The following is an 18,393-nucleotide window of genomic DNA, read 5'->3' as shown; positions in this document are numbered from 1 at the left end:
CTCATCATTAGTTGTCTCCTACACTAAATTTTTTGAAGGACACGTTTTGTGTCCATCACTGCTTTCCTAGGATCTAATATGGGAAGTGGCACATAACCCCTCAATAAAGATTTGGGAAACAAATGTTTAGAAAGGGAAATTACCTTAAGCAACTCCACCACAGTTTCTGCAAATCCAACCACATACATAGCAACCGCAACAGCATTGGCAAAAGCGAAGATCAGTCCAATTGCACCACCAAATTCTGGCCCTAGACTTCTAGATATTAAATAATATGCTCCTCCTAAAGGAAAGGGGGGAAAAAAAACAAAAATACTGAAGTTAGGATTTTAAAAGTCAGAAATCACATGCCTCCAGTAAGCATAGCAGTTAAATTAATAAGCAAGTGGGTGAGCATATTTTCAGAAATAAACATCCCAAAAGAATTCTTTACAACCCACTTCATTCATTAACAGTTCTCAACACTCAGAGAATTCTGCCCATATCAAATATAAAATCATCTGGCTTTTTAAATCCCTATTTTCTCTTCTAAAGCTTAGACTAGAATGAACAAAAGCCTCCTGCTCATATTCATAAATACCAATATCATCTCCTAATGGTTTTCTAAGTAGTGTTTTTAATCTTAATGTAACTGTTAAAGTTATAGTTGAGATGATTTCAGTAATTTATATTGGTACAGTAATTTGTTGGTAATGTGAATAGTAAGACTTAATTTCCTAAGAAACTGCAAAGAACAGCAAGCATAAGGTGGTATCCTAAGTAAATACAGTTTATATTTAATAAATCCTGCCTAAATGTCATAGTCAACAAGGACATTAAATGAACTATCATAAAACAAGTATTTTTCTAACTTAAATATTAATCAGTATTATGATTCTGAGTCAATCTAATGCTTAGTTGAAATCTCTAATAATTCTTCCAAACTTCTTTTTTTTTTTTCTTTTTTTCTTCCAAACTTCTAATTTATTTCTGGCCTCTAGGTCATAAACAAACTTAGTTTTAATAATAATTTGGTTATATGACATTATATACATTTTTTTCAGATACTGATGAACTGTTTAATTAAGACCATATAATAAAATGCCATTTAACAGCTGAGCATTTCTCCTGTTCTCTCAGTATAATGAAAACAAACACATCAAAAAATTCTACTGCTCAATAAAGTATGCAAACTTCATTTTGAAAACACCTGTAAAAGTGTTTTAAAAATATAAAATATAAAAAAAAAACCTGTAAAAGGTTTTATAATTAATTCTATCAATTCTCTCAAAATATTCTACACTTTAAATCTATCCACCCAAAACTTCCTTATCTTACCAATTAATAATTTCTACCACCTTGGAAAGCCTCAAGAAAAAAATGCAACCTAATCATTTGTAATAATTGGTCTTACGGTTTTTAATCAGATGAAATTACTTTAAAATTTCCCAGAAATATTTCTGAACACTAAAAAATTCTAATAGATTTATATGAGGACAATTTTTTACATCAAAGATTTTAGCATAAGACATTAAACTACATTATAATTAATCACAAGGAAAATCCTTGGATTATCTAATTATCAAGACTATATTTAACATATATGTTCTCAAAATCCTATATGTTCTCAAAATTGATTTAAACTATTTCATTTAGGGATGCCTGGGTGGCAGTTGAGTGTCTGCCTTTTGCTTAGTGCGTGGTCCCAGGATCTGGGATGAAGTCCTGCATCGGGCTCCCTGTGAAGAGCCTGCTTCTCCCTCTGTCTGTGTCTCTGCCTCTCTCTCTGTCTCTCATGAATGAATAAATCAATCTTTAAAAAACATATAAAAAATAAACTTTTCATTTATGCCAATATCAACAATAAATTACATATGTATCCTGATACCATAGATAAGAAAATAAGGTCACCATGAAAGGTTAATTGGAATCATTCAACTACTCATGTGTTTCAACAGTTGACAATATAAACTTGAGAAGGAGGGGCAACTGGGTGGTATAGGCAGTTAGGCCTGACTTCAGCTCTAGTCATGATCTCAGCGTCCTGGAATTGAGTCCTGAGCTGTGGGTTCCCTGCTGAGTGGGGACTCTCTGCCCTTCTACCCACTCATGCTTGTGCTCTCTCTCTCAAATAAATAAATAAAATCTTAATAGTAAAAAAAGACCCGGTGGCTCAGCGGTTTAGGGCCGCCTTCAGCCCAGGGCGTGATCCTGGAGACCGGGATCAAGTCCCACGTCAGGATTCCTGCATGGAGCCTGCTTCTCCCTCTGCCTGTGTCTCTGCCTCTCTCTCTGTGTGTGTGTCTCTCATGAATAAATAAATAAAATCTTTAAAAAAAAAAAAAAAAGAAAATAACCTGAGAATGAGAAACATCACCAATAGGACCTATAAAAGCAACTAATTCATTCATGATGTGCTTTCTAGTTATTTCAAATCTATTACCAAGAAGAAAAAATATGTATCTTAAGGTGCATTTAATTTGGTGAAACATAATAGAAAGGGGAAATTCACCTTAGGAATGAGGATATTATAAGTAGGGAAATTCTGCCATTTCAAAACAATTTTTTTTTTTTTAAGATTTTATTTATTCATGAGAGACACAGAGCGAGCGAGCAAGTGAGGCAGAGACATAGGCAGAGGGAGAAGCAGGCTCCATGCAGGGAGCCCGACGCGGGACTCGATCCCAGGTCTCCAGGATCACAACCTGGGCCGAAGGTGGCACTAAACCACTGAGCCACCCGGGCTGCCCAATTCTGCTATTTCAGAATGGCAATTTAAATCTTCTGCAACTTAAATACCTAACCCTTAAAACCTCACGTCTAGTTTTGTTAATATTTCAAAGATTTGTATTTTTTCCAAGAAAATAAAGAATGTGTGGGTAATAAAGAATACTCTGAGAGTATCTGCTAATCTCACTACACTTTTACTCCCAATGAAAACGAAATACTCTCTGCCCTGTTTCTTTCACTTCTACTCCTCCTTTCTACAGGCAACCAGTTTTAAAAGTAGTTTTCCTTTATTTTTTTTTTTTGTTTTCATCAACATCAAACGATAGTATTAAAGACCTACTACTCAGACAGACTGGTCTGGTAGTTTTACTAATAAGCATAAAGCAGGTATTTATCTTCATTTATAATTTGTTTTGTTAAAAATTACATTTTACTTAATTCTAGCCAAATACTACTATCATTCCCATTTTATATATGAGAAAGTGAAGGTTTAGAAAGATTAAGTAAATTGAACAGGGTCATACAGGCAGCAGGGGAAGAACTGGGCTTAAACTCAGGGTCTGGCTGAAGTTGTTATCATACAATATGCATGACAAAAATCAGACTTTTTGTTATCACCAAAAATGATGATGAGAGAGATAAAGAATTAGGAGTGATTAAAAGGCATCAACAGACAAGAGTAACTACTTTCTTTCAAAAAAATCTACTTGTCAAGCAAACACAGAAGTTAACATTGAAAAAAAAAAAAAATTCCTCATGGGGGAATGGCTATAAACTACCCCAAATCCTGAGTACAGAAGACATAAATGAGTCAGATACCAGAGTACTAAGTACTGATACTTACATACACTGGGTTCCACTTTTATTACATATTGAATTGGGGATATATTTCCCTATAGCTCTTCCTAAATTTCACATCAATAACCAAAACCATGACTAGGTTAACCAAGAGCCTAAGATCAAACATGGATTACTGACAATAAAATAAGTGTCACTAACTTCAAATCTGAAATCATACAGTGGATATTACTGACCACAATAGAATTAAATTAAGTGTATGAAAGATCTCTAATATCAGAGAAACAAAGTAATAAAGAACAGAAGCCACTGATACATAAAACAATGAAGGAAAATTAACAAAGCCAAAAGTTGTTTACAAAAACATTAATAAAACTGGTAGACAATGAGTGAGACAAGACAGAAAATATAAAGTAACAAATCACTAATTTAAAAAGGGACATATAATTATAAATCCTACAGTCATTAAGAAGTTGAAAGGTAAGATAGTAATTTTATTGCAATGAATATGCAACTCAGATGAAATGGATGCCCAAACTGTGGTAAGAACAGGAAATTAATAATATAATCCTATAGCTAAGAGATTAAGATTTATAATAAAAAAACTCCACACACAAATACAAATACACATTTAAAATAAACTACAAGCATAGTTTCACTGATAAGGAGGAGAAAAAATCAATTTTACACAGATTCTTCCAGAAAACAGAGGAAATGAAGGTCAACATCCCTTTTATGATGAGCATAATCGTGATACCAAAATCCAACTAAGGTATAGAAACAAAGATTTCCAATGAATATTCCTCATGACCCTAGACTCAAAAATCCTTAACAAATGTAGACAAATAAAATGTAGCAGAAGCAAAGTTTATCCCACAAATGCCAGGTTGTTTTAGAATTCAAAAAACCATATAATTTGTGCAGTAACAGAATTAAGGGAGGAAAACCATATAACCATTTCAGAAGATGTGGGAAAAGCATGGCAAAATTCAATATCCATTCAGGATAAATATTTTAAACAATTCAGAACAACAACTTCCTCAATCTGACAAGTGACATCTTCAAAAACCCTGCAGTTAACAACCCTGTTAGCTGTGATACATTGAACTCATTCTACCTAAGACTGAAAACAAGGCAAGGTATTTATTCTTATCATTTCTATTCACCACAGTACTGGAAATTCAAACTAATTTGAAATGTTTTAAACAAACGAAAAAAAGAGAAAGAAAAAAAAAAATCCTAGAAAACCCAAAAGCCTCCACCCCAAGATTGCTAGAACTCATACAGCAATTTGGTAGCGTGGCAGGATACAAAATCAATGCCCAGAAATCAGTGGCATTTCTATACACTAACAATGAGACTGAAGAAAGAGAAATTAAGGAGTCAATCCCATTTACAATTGCACCCAAAAGCATAAGGTACCTAGGAATAAACCTAACCAAAGAGGTAAAGGATCTATACCCTAAAAACTATTGAACACTTCTGAAAGAAATTGAGGAAGACACAAAGAGATGGAAAATTATTCCATGCTCATGGATTGGCAGAATTAATATTGTGAAAATGTCAATGTTACCCAGGGCAATTTACACGTTTAATGCAATCCCTATCAAAATACCATGGACTTTCTTCAGAGAGTTAGAACAAATTATTTTAAGATTTGTGTGGAATCAGAAAAGACCCCGAATAGCCAGGGGAATTTTAAAAAAGAAAACCGTATCTGGGGGCATCACAATGCCAGATTTCAGGTGGTACTACAAAGCTGTGGTCATCAAGACAGTGTGGTACTGGCACAAAAACAGACACATAAATCAATGGAACAGAATACAGAACCCAGAAGTGGACCGTCAACTTTATGGTCAACTAATATTCGATAAAGGAGGAAAGACTATCCATTGGAAAAAGACAGTCTCTTCAATAAATGGTGCTGGGAAAATTGGACAGCCACATGAAGAAGAATGAAACTAGACCACTCTCTTTCACCATACACAAAGATAAACTCAAAATGGATGAAAGATCTAAATGTGAGACAAGATTCCATCAAAATCCTAGAGAAGAACACAGGCAACACCCTTTTTGAACTCAGCCACAGTAACTTCTTGCAAGATACATCCACGAAGGCAAAAGAAACAAAAGCAAAAATGAACTATTGGGACTTCATCAAGATAAGAAGCTTCTGCACAGCAAAGGATACAGTCAACAAAACTAAAAGACAACCTACAGAATGGGAGAAGATATTTGCAAATGACCTATCAGATAAAGGGCTAGTTTCCAAGATCTATAAAGAACTTCTTAAACTCAACACCAAAGAAACAAACAATCCAACCATGAAATGGGCAAAAGACATGAAGAGAAATCTCACAGAGGAAGACATAGACATGGCCAACATGCACATGAGAAAATAGCTCTGCATCACTTGCCATCAGGGAAATACAAATCAAAACCACAATGAGATACCACCTCACACCAGTGAGAATGGGGAAAATTAACAAGGCAGGAAACCACAAATGTTGGAGAGGATGCGGAGAAAAGGGAACCCTCTTATACTGTTGGTGGGAATGTGAACTGGTGCAGCCACTCTGGAAAACTGTGTGCAGGTTCCTCAAAGAGTTAAAAATAGACTTGCCCTATGACCCAGCAATTGCACTGTTGGGGATTTACCCCAAAAATACAGATGCAATGAAACGCCAGGACACCTGCACCCCGATGTTTATAGCAGCAATGGCCACAATAACCAAACTGTGGAAGGAGCCTCGGTGTCCATCGAAAGATGAATGGATAAAGAAGATGTGGTTTATGTATACAATGGAATATTACTCAGCCATTAGAAATGACAAATACCCACCATTTGCTTCAACGTGGATGGAACTGGAGGGTATTATGCTGAGTGAAGTAAGTCAATCAGAGAAGGACAAACATTATATGTTCTCATTCATTTGGGGAATATAAATAATAGTTAAAAGGAATATAAGGGAAGGGTGAAGAAATGTGTGGGAAATATCAGAAAGGGAGACAGAACATAAAGACTCCTAACTCCGGGAAATGAACTAGGGGTGGTGGAAGGGGAGGAGGGCAGGGGGTGGGGGTGAATGGGTGATGGGCACTGGGGGGGCCACTTGACAGGATGAGTGGGTGTTATTCTGTATGTTGGTAAATTGAACACTAATAAAAAATAAATTTATTAAAAAAAATCCTAAAAATTGGCAAGTAAAAGTATAAGCCATGTGTATTCACAGATGACATGTCTGTTTGTATTAATCAAGATCAGACAGTAATGGTGTCAAAATACAAAAGTCTATTTTACTTCTCTATACAAGAAACAAAAACATGGAAAATAAAGTTTACAAATACCATTTATGACCAAAGAACACGAAACACTTAAGGGTAAATTTAATAAAATACAGGCAAAACACCTATACTAAAAAAATAAAAAAACACTCCTGTAAGAAACAAAAGATCTAAATAAATGGAGAGATATACCATTTTCATAAACTGGAAGACTCTATATTGTTAACATTACCATCCTTCCCAAAAAGAATGAATTACCAAACTCCATCAAGATTTTATGGTTTTTTTGTTTTGTTTAGTAGAAATTGGTATGCCCAATTCAAAAATTTAGGTAGAAATGCAAAGGACCCAGAAGAGCCAAAACAATGTTGAAAAAGAACAAAGTTGGAAGACTTAGAAAGTATAGAATTAAACAATCAATAGTAATTGGCATAACAGGAGAAACAAACTTATCGATGGAACAATATATAGTCCAGACAATAAACAGATAATTGATTTTTCAACAAGGGCATCAAAGTTAATTCAAAAGAGAAAAGCTAGCTGTTTGAACAAATGGTAATAGACCAAGTGGATATCTAAGAAGGGAGAAAGGGAGAGGAGAGAACCAAACCTTTGTCTCACTAATAAACAAAAGTTAATTTGAGACCATTGATAAGTCAAAAACCTAAGCTAAAACTATAAAGATTCTAAACAAAAACAGAAAAGAATATCTTCATGATCTTGGGATAAGCGGAAAAATTTCAGGCCAGTACAATAAAAGGAATCCCAAGAATCTGGATTTCATCAAAATGGCAAACTTTGACACTCTGAAAGACAGGATTAGGAAAATTATAAAAATGATGAGGCAAGTCAAAAACTGGGGAAAGAAACACACACTACTTATGTTAGACAATCAACTATATTCAGAATGTACAAAAATTCTCGTACAAATAAATAAAAGATAATACAATTTAAAAATTGGCAAAAGATTCCAATATATTACAAAAGAAGATATACAAGTGGTCATAAGCACACAAAAAGATGCTTACCATAATTAATCATCCACAAGAAGAGCTATAATTAAAAATATATAACAAGAGTTGGTAACAACAAGTACAAACTGGAAGTCTCATATATTGTTGATGGTAGTATAAAATGGTACAACCACTATGGAAAACCATTTGGCAATTCTTATAAATAAGACACACAAGTACCACACAAATCAACAAATCCACTCATAGGTAATCTCCCAACATGAGTAAAAACAAATACAACCACTAAGACTTGTACAAGAATGCTCCTATTAGCTTATTCATACTAGCATGACACTAAAATAACTTAAATGTCCAGAAATAGGTACTAATTTTATTACTATAAGTGTACAGTCATAAAATAGAGTAATATAGATTAATACCACACTACAAAAAACTACTAACATAGAGCAACATGAATGAATCCCAAAAACACCATATTGTGGTGAGACACACAAAAAAAGAGTACCTTCGACAGAATATAATTCCATCTTGCACTAGAGGAGAGGGAATGATTATAAAGGAACGTTCTTGTATGATAAAAAATAGTATGTATTTTGTTTGAGCTAGGTTTATATACTTATTAAAACTCATAGAGCTGGGATTCCTGGGTGGCACAGCGGTTTAGCTCCTGCCTTTGGCCCAGGGCGTGATCCTGGAGTCCTGGGATCGAGTCCCACATCAGGCTCCCTGCATGGAGCCTACTTCTCCCTCTGCCTGTGTCTCTGCCTCTCTCTCTGTGTGTCTCTCATGAATAAATAAATAAAATCTTAAAAAAAAAACTCATAGAGCTGTAAACTTAAAATATATGCATTTCACTACATGTGAATTTTACTTCAATAATATTGATCTAGTCAACTATAATCTACTGTCAACAACTAGCATTTTAGGGATGTTTGGGTGGCTCAGCGGTTGAGCATCTGCCTTTGACCCAGGGCATGATCCTGGAGTCCTGGAATCAAGTCCCATGTGGGGCTCCCTGCATGGAGCCTGTTTCTCTCTCTGCCTATGTCTCTGCCTGTCTCTCTTTGTGTCTCTCATGAACAAAAAAATAAATTAAAATCTTAAAAAAAAAAAACCAAAAAAACTAGCATTTTAAAACTTAAAAACTACCCTAGTCAAAATGATATATAGCAAAAAAAAATCTTCATGCGTTAGACTTCAAGAGAAGATTAAATGGGTCCTAAGCAAGTTCATCAGCTCACTGCTTATAATGAAAGGAGTCGAGTTACTTTTAAGCTGGACTATGTGTTAAATTGGTTTTCCTTTGTTTTTTTGAGAAATTTTTTTTAAAAGGCAATTAAATCGGGGAGTCTAGGAGGATCAGTCCACTAAGCATCTGACTTTTTTTTTAGATCTATTTATTTATTTTAAAGATTTTTTAAAAAAATATTTATTTATTTATTATTTATGATAGACGAGAGAGAGAGAGGCAGAGACACAGGAGGAGGGAGAAGCAGGTTCAATGCAGGGAGCCCAACGCGGGACTCGATCCCAGCACTCCAGGATCACGCCCTGGGCTGAAGGCAGGCGCCAAACTGCTGAGCCACCCAGGGATCCCCAAGCATCTGACTTATTTTGGCTGAGGTCACAATCTCAAGGTCATGAGATGGGAGCCCTGCAGTGGGCTCCATGCTCAGCAGGTAGTCTACTGGAGAGTCTCTCTCTCAAATAAATAAATCTTTTTTTAAAAAGGCAATGAAATCCAACATATTTTCTCTCTCTCTCTCTCTCTCTATATATATATATATATATATATATATATATATATTTTTTTTTTTTTTTTTTTTTGTAAAAACAAAGAACCCAACCCAAGTTGGGGATTAGTATGGAACATATGCAAAATGAACAGAGTTGTGACCAGATTCATCACCACCACCTAGCACACCCCCTCTTCATTACTTCTGTGATTCTTAGGTTGTAACCTCACAGGATCCTAGCACAATAAGGCAACTCAATGGTCATCAGGCTTGACTCTTCGTTTTACATGAGGACACAGAGATTTGGATAAATTGTGACTTTATGTAACAGGTGACCACGAAAAGACCATGTGATGTGTTGATTAGTCTTACAAGTAAAATCAACACTAAAATGACTGTTTTAACTATTCTTACTGTTCTAAGAATTAACCTGAAACTCCTGGGAAAAATAAAGTTTTATTACAATTCTATTTTAAATTTGGGCAAAATACTAAAAATCGTTTCCTTGTCTATTACCTAAATTACAGAACTTCATGAATGGTGGAAGGGTAACAAAGGTTTTTGCTAAGTAGACATTTTATTAAAAAAATCAACCATATCCTGTTTCTTAATCAGGAGTCAGTAGATTTGACAGCTCACTTTCTTTCTTTTTTTTTTTTTTTTGACAGCTCACTTTCTAGTGAGTTTTGTCTTGCCAATTTTTGTTCTCAAGCATTAATCAATGATCACCTAGTTTTTTCTAATAAGAACAATAAAATGAATAACCCATAATTAACCAGTGCGAATGTGCATGGTCAGGAGCAATTTTTGATTAGAGCTCCATTTACTAATCAATCTTTGTAGAAAGTAGGATTATCAGATACAGCTATTAAGAATATTCAGAACAAATGAACTGAACTCAAATTAAATGGGACTTTCAAAATAAAATACACAAAAACCCACACACAGCTAGGCAGGAAGGGAGGAGCAGTACTTACTATCCTTTTGAACGTGCACTCTGGATGCCACATTACCAATTATGCCACAAAAGAGACATTTCTTAAACCACACACAGCTCTTAAAAGTTCTCTTCACAAGGAAAATAACATGTTTTTTTTTTCTTTTTCCCTTATATCTACATGATATGATGGATGTTATCTAAAATTATGGCAACTTATTCACAATATATGTAAGTATAATCATTCTGCTGTAACATCTCAAACTTACTCAGTGCTGTATTTTAATTATATCTCAATAAAACTCTAAGAAAAAAAAATACACATGGTTCAATTACCAGTCAATACATAGCTCTTTTTATCTGCTAACATGGAATAAATGTTGTATATTAATGTGAAAAAAGTTTTGATATTTAGAAATACCAACAAACCTGTCCAAGTCCAGGTTAATTTCCTCTAAACTATTTCACCTTCTTTTATTATAACTATTGCTCATCCTTGATAAAAACTACACAAGAAATCTTATTGTCCAATATGATCTTGAAAAATCAGTCAACATGTGATCCAGGTATGGGTAAGTAATTCTGAACAAACTCAAATTCTGACACACATTTTCTACCAAAATGAACTTCCTTCAAAGAGTAGCTTGAAAGTAATTCAATTTAGAACACAAATGGATCCAACTATAAGGTAGGAAAAGACATAAAATGAAATTTAAAGGGTAATGGACTCCAGTTAAAATAAAAGTTAATTTGGGGTGCTTGGGTGGCTGTCAGTTAAGTGTCTGCCATCAGCTCAGGTCTTGATCACGGGGTCCTGGGATTGACTCCCATGTGGAAAGCTTGCTTCTCCCACTCCCTCTCCTTCTGACTCTCCCTTCTGCTGGTCCTCTCTCTCTCAAATAAATGAATAAAATCTTTAAAAATAAAAATTTAACAACGTGACCACCAGAGTGTCCAGAGATAGACCTACAAATGTAGGGTCAACTAATATTTTTCCAGCTTTACTGAGATATAACTGACATATGATATTCAGATACACAATGCAACATGCACCTGTACATGTTGCAAAATGTTTACCAAAATAAGGTTAATATATCCTTCACCACACAGAATTTCCATTTTTGTTGTTTTATGATAAGAACATTTCAGATCTACTCCCAGGAATTTTCAAGTATACAATACTCATGATGTCTGCATGCTGTATATTAGATCCCCATAACTACTTCTTATAACTGAAAGTCTCGTCAACATCTCATCATTTCCCTTACCTATCAACCCCGGGTAACAACCTTTCTACACTCTGTTTCTAGCAGTCTGGCTTTTTTAGATTCCACATATATGTAAGATTATATAGCATTTGCCTTTCTCTAACTTACTCCACTTAGTATAGCGCCCTCAGGTCCATCTATGTTGTTGCGAATGGTAACACATCCTTTTAATGGCTAAATATTTGTGTGTGTGATTTTTTTTTTATTCATCCATCAGTGAACACTTAAGTTGTTTCCACGTCTTAGCTATATGAGTAATGCAATGAACACGGAAGTGCAAACATCTCTAACAAATAGTGATTTCATTTCCTCTGAATAAATACCAAGGAAGTGGGACTATTGGATCATATGGTAGCTCTGTTTTTTGAAGAACCTCCATATTGTCTGCCAGGGTGGCTGTATCAATTTTCATCCCCAATAGTGCACAAGTGTCCCCTTTTCTCACATTCTCACTGGAATTTATTATCTCTTGCCTTTTTGATAATAACCATTCTAACAGGTACAGGTGGCAATTCATTGTGGCTCTGATTTGCATTTCCATGATGATTAGTGATGTTGACCACCTTTTCATGAACTTGTCTTCTTTAGAGAAATGTCCATACAGGTCTTTTGTACATTTTTTAATCAGATTATTTGGTTTGTTGCTATTGAGGTGTAATTCCTTCTCTATTTTGGGTATTAACCCCTCATCAGATACAGGATTTGCAATTATTTTCTGCCATTCTGTAGGTTGTCTTTTCCTTCTGCTCACGGTTTCTTGGGCAGTGCAGAAGCACTGTAGTTCGATACAGTCCCATTTGCTGATTTTTGCTTTCATTCTTCTGCTTTTGGTGTTCTATCCAAAAAAATCACTAGAGAGGCCAAAGTATAGGGCTTCACTCCTATAATTTGTTCTAGGAATTTCATGGGTTTAGGTCTTAGATTTAAGTCCTTAATCCACTTGGACTTAATTTCTAATGAGTGATCTACGACAGGGGTCTAATTTCTTTTGTATGTGAATATCCAGTTTCCCACTGAAGAGATTATCCTTTTCACATTGAATATTCTTGAGCTCCCTTGTCAAATACTAGATTAGTGTATAGACCTAAGTTTATTTCTGGGTTCTTGATTCTATTCCACAGGTCTATGCACCTTTTAATGCGACCACCATAACATTTTGATTGCTATAGCTTTGAAACATGGTTTGAAATCAGGAACTATGATGCCTCCAGCTTTGTTCTTTCTCAAGACTGCTGGACTATTCAGGGTCTTTTATGGTTCCATGACCATTTTTCCTATTTCTGTGAAAAATGCTCTCAGAATTTTCATAGATATTATGTTGAAGTGATATGGAAGGAACCTAAGTGTCCACCAACTGACAAATAGATAAGGGTGTGTGTGTGTGTGTGTGTGTGTGTGTGTGTGTGATGGAATATTACACAGCCATAAAAAAGCATGAGACTGTGTCAGTTGAGGCAACATGGATGGACCTAGGCAGTATTATGCTAAGTAAAATAAGCACAATGAAAAAGACAAAAAAAACTTTGATTCTACTTAAAGGTGGAATCTGAAAAAAAAAAAAAATACCCTCAGATGAAAAAGCAAATAAAGAGCAAAGTCAGACCTATAAATACAGATAACAAACTGATGGTTGCCAAAGGGGAGGGGAGTTGGACGTTGAACAAAGTGGATATAGGGGAAAAGAAGATAAAGGCTTCCAGTTACCGAAAGACTAAGTCACAGGAATAAAAGGCACAACATAAGGAATATAGCCAATGGTACTGTAACAGGGATGTTATGGGACAGATGGTACCTATACACTTACGAACATAGCATAATATATCAACTTGTCAAATCACAAAGTTGTATCTGAAACTAATGGTAACAGTATGGGTCAACTACACTTAAAAAATTTGAAATTTCTAACTAATAAAAAACTTCAAAAAGTTGTTACCCAAAAAACAGAGGAAAATGAAAAGTTTGTGAGGAGACATCCTGTATTTCCCATGGATGAAAAGATCAATATATATAAATGAATCATCTATGTATTTTACAGTATCTGTGGAAATTGTGTAAAATAAAGGTTTTGTTGGTGTATCAAGGAAGAAACAAATCAAAAGTGAAAATAACAAAAATATAACATTATCAATGAGAAAATAAACTATCTAACAATTGCTACTCCGAGTTCCTATAATATGATTAGAAAATACACCAGAGTTCTTACAGCAGTAAATTACCTACTTCTGTACACTCATTGAATAGTTTATCTGAAGCTACCTTATGTAAAATTCCAAGGAACCATTTTCTATAACCATACAATAGAGTTTTAAGAGATCCAAATGGATCCTATACCCATCTTGTTTATCGTTCTAGGAAATACATTCTAATACCCTGTTTACCAATATATAATAGTTTGTTTGCCTCTTAACATTGGGCAAATTTCCTCTATTCTGTTGCCATCATTAAGTCAAGTAGAGAAAAAAATGTGTCAAGCAACATGAAATCTTCAAACTAGGACTAGGTGCTGTATTATCACTGTGACTGGTCACTTGAATTAGTTAATCTTGAAGAATCAGGGCATATAGCCCTAATTTTGAGGCAATTTCGGAACCAAGTATTTTTAATCATTAAAGACTGGCAAAATTGAAATGCCGCCAAATGAGTCGAAGAGAAAACTATTTACAAGTATTTACAATTGCTTGCCAGATTCACATTTGGACTACTTGTGGCTTATAAGTAGTGTATTTTTGTTTTTGTTTTTGTTTTTTTTAACTAAACCGAAAACACAATGTTATGCTTAAGTCTACTAAAACTTCAAAATATAGCTGTTACAGAACTGCTTATTACAGCTTTTTCAGACATTTTATTGATATAGAAAGTTGTAATTTGAAATAAATTAGCAATAAAAGGAAAGAACTATGGAGTTTAATTCTAAGTTACAACTTCTTGTTTGGTGATGACAGGAAGAATAGTTACATAATGGACTAAAGAAAAAATCTGACAAATGATAATCTGATTTTACCAATACAGAAAGCACTTTGTCACTTACAATCCATGCAAAAAATGTTAGTATTACTTTCAATGTTTAATTTTACCTATATAGAGAATGAGGAGGTGTTCAATTATTTCAGAGAAATGAAAAAGATAGGAGTATATAAACACAAATCTGACATACTACGGACTCTTAAAAAAGATTCACCAGTAAAATCTGCATGAAATTTAAATTCGTTGAAAAAACAAGTGTAATTGTTTCATTTTTGTTCTCCTCATCCATACAAATTATACCTCTGATTAACAACAATGTTGCATGAAATACCATAGGTAATCTATGGCAAAACTACATTATCATTCCTAGCAGTTAAGTTTCATGTATCACACCTTGCAGTTAGATTTCAAAAAATAATTGCCACTATTATCTGAACAGGGTTCCAAGAAAATAGGATCTTATCTGACTTTCATTGTTACAAACCCAGTGCCTGTCACAAAGAGCTCAACAATTATCTGCCAATGACTGAAATACAAGATGAAATTTCATTTCCATTATGGAATAGGCAGGTTTATATTAATTTTACATTTTCAGAACAACCTGATTTTGATGTAACCTGGATTTTTATTTGAAAGTATACTGAACCTTGCTTTCAACCTAATGCTCAGCATATATAATAAAACATGATTCAAAAACTAGTATTTACTATTTTATAAATGAGTCCATATTCATAAGACTCATTTATGAAAGAGGATGGAAGAACTCTGATCTGTGACATCTAGAAAATGCAAATCTAAGTAGAAGTGGCTGCTGGCCAGCACTCTCTTCGAGAACCTGCTGCATGTGGCCCACACGTAAAATGCAGCTCTCAGATAAGGTTTTGCAAAATAGTTAAGAGCTCTGGGCTCCTTGCAGGATACAATCATCTGTAGAATGTATTTGTCTGTTAGGCCAGGGACTGTGGCAGAGATGAAGGTGAAGAGGTACCTGCCCAAGTTACTTGGTACTGCTATTCTTATTCTGCGCAAGCAGAGAACTGAGGACAAGATTCTCTAATCTGCTAGTACCTTTTTGCACCCTCAAATCCTTCCTAAAAACTAATCAAGCCTGAAACTACCCATCTTTTATCTTCTAAGTTTTGATTTTTTTTTTAGAAATTTTGAACATTGCCATATTATTTTTATCCTAGACTTCATAATTGGACATTATTATATTTGTTCACAAACTAGCAGTCACTTCATATTTTAAAAAACGACTATACTTTTCTAGATTGCTGTTTAATTTCTAAAATGTACTGTTAAAGCCAATGTTATGATTACTTGGTAAAAAGCACACAGTGCTAAGAAAAGTATGTATTTCACATACTGCCAAAGAACTAAAAACATACCCTATAAACTGAGAATAAAATATTATTCAATAATAAAATATAAATAAATGTTATGATTAAAAATCAACATCAACTGTTGAACACGACCTCAAAACAGTTCTTTATATTAATAAGATAGCTAGGCAAGTTCAAAAGGAGCTCTATAAATTGAAATTACTATACAGACCAACCACAACCTTTAGGTAAAATATTTATTAATTCCATTAATAATCAACCTCCAGTTCATAGAAAATTGAGATGGGTCTCCAGACCTCACTATTTTCATGTTATCCCTCCATTTCTCCAATCTAAGCCTTTGGAACCCTGACCCTGTAGATTTTTCTACCTCTACTCCTCTCTTCATCATGTAACCATTTTAAGAAAACAAGTAAAAATCAAGTCCTCAGTGACTGGGATAGAGGAGATCCATCTGGCATTCTTGGTCCCATCCCACTTAAAGACAAAAGGAATTTACTGTTACGAATGGCAAATTCACACTTATATGAGTCTCTTCCAGTCTGTTTTAAACCTGAAGTCCCACTCTTCCTCCTCCTTGGAAAATTACATTGAACAAGGAAGGATTCCTGGGGTGCCTGGCTGGCATGGTTGGTGAAGCACACAACTCTGGATTTTAGGGCTGTGGGTTTGAGCCTCACGTCGGGTATAGAGATAATTTAAGGAAGAAAAAAAAAATTCCTTGTTCCAAAGAGAGTCCTAGTCTGGCATGTGCTGTCAGCATGCTGTAGTGTCACGCATTTTTTAAAATTTCATTTAAATTCAATTTGCTAACATATAGTGTAACACCCAGTGCTCATTTCATCATGTGCCCTCCTTAATGCCCATCACCCAGTTACCCTATCCCCCACCCATCTCCTCTTCTACAACCCTTTGTTTCCCAGAGTTAGGAGTCTCTCATGGTTTGTCTTCTCTCTAATACTATAGTGTCATTTAATAAGTTCTTTTCTCCTCTGGATATTCTATAAAATGCTTCCTGGAGCTACAGGCATGATATAATTCAGATTTAATTTCTTCGGAAACAATACATCACAGATACTTTTACTGAGCTTACAAAGTTGTAATGTTTTAATTCTCTTTCCTTCTCTTACTATGTGCAACAGTTATCAAAGAACAAATCTCATCAATTTCTTGGTCACACTGAGTTTAGGTAAAAAACTTTCATCCAGGAAAACTTTATTCAACATGAGATTTCTTTACGTTTATTTATTGATTCTCTTAACAAATTAGTTCCCTAGCATTCTTCAAAGGTAAAAAATAAAGATTTTTTTTGTGGTGTCTATGAACTTAAGAAGGATTTTACATTATGTCTTCATTCAAATCACTTAGGAGTAGTAGTATTGCTGTTCAAATTATCCAAACTTAACTCAGCATCAACATCTTCAAGTTGGCTCCTGGTCCTTTTTACCTAAAACTAGTAGTCTTTATCGTACCTTCTTTACTTTTCAATGTGAAAAGATGTTTAGGCTCTTCTACTACACTTCTGGCCCAGATCTGGAACCAATCATTTTCCAAGGTCCCTTGGCTCCTCTGAATGAATATATACCACACGAGCACTAGAGGGGCTCACTGCTACTGGGATGATCATGTTATACATAATTTTTGTGTACAGAACTAAGCAACATGCACTTTTGGTATAAAATGTGTAAGTCACACACCAATAGTTTCAATTTAGAATCATAACTACAGGGTGCAATATATTCTTGCCAGATTTAGACCTGTATCTACTTTCTCACACGTGGAAAATGCTGTTTTTTCATGACACCAAAATAAATCCCTTTAGGGCTGTCCAAGTCCATAAAGCAGATAAAGAGGTGACAAAAGGGGCTTACTGTCATTGAAAAAATATCTTCAAAAAACTTTCACTGCAGATGTCTGTAAAGGATTAGCCAGGTTTCCAAAGTCACCAACTGACAAGTGAAAAATGAATGCCTTCTAGCAAAGGTTCAAAGTACGTGGTCAAAGTCTCTGAAGTAGATGTGTTTAAGAATATATATGAAAACTACCGGTAGTATTGAAAGATGAAATGGCTTTTTTAGTCACAAGGCAGGAAAATCTATGCTTCTCCTAAATTTGTGTTCACTTAGAGAATAATCCCTGGGGTTCATGCCACCAGCAGCTTCATGCCCCACTGTTCCCATTACAATCTAGACTGGAAAGCCTGAAGATAAGGAGAAATACTTTGATAATTTACTGGTATAACATGTCCATTTCTCATTTCACTTCCATTCCCCAACAGTAGCAGAAATAAATGAAGCACAGGGCACCCAGTACATAGACAAAAATTATCTCTTCGTGTTGTCTGATTAACTCTTTTGGGCATATCCACATCTTACACCC

The 18,393-nt window shown here is 34.7% G+C and overlaps 1 protein-coding gene and 1 long non-coding RNA gene across 3 annotated transcripts in view; one reads left to right on the top strand and one right to left on the bottom strand.

The window, feature by feature from the left end:
• The window catches only part of SLC12A2 (solute carrier family 12 member 2), a 112,654-nt gene that overhangs the window by 63,855 nt on the left and 30,406 nt on the right, over window positions 1-18,393 (bottom strand). For both annotated transcript variants that reach the window (XM_077911526.1, XM_077911527.1), the window contains exon 5: window positions 144-283. In XM_077911526.1, coding sequence (XP_077767652.1) covers window positions 144-283 — 140 coding nt within the window. The remainder of the gene's footprint in view (window positions 1-143; window positions 284-18,393) is intronic.
• LOC144322042 (uncharacterized) overlaps window positions 1-18,393 on the top strand; it is a 102,425-nt gene that overhangs the window by 71,979 nt on the left and 12,053 nt on the right. The gene's annotated exons all lie outside the window — the stretch shown is intronic.

This window comes from Canis aureus, chromosome 10 (genome assembly GCF_053574225.1).
Source record: "Canis aureus isolate CA01 chromosome 10, VMU_Caureus_v.1.0, whole genome shotgun sequence".
In the NCBI taxonomy this organism is placed as follows: domain Eukaryota; kingdom Metazoa; phylum Chordata; class Mammalia; order Carnivora; family Canidae; genus Canis; species Canis aureus.
This window is presented reverse-complemented; position numbering and strand designations above follow the sequence as displayed.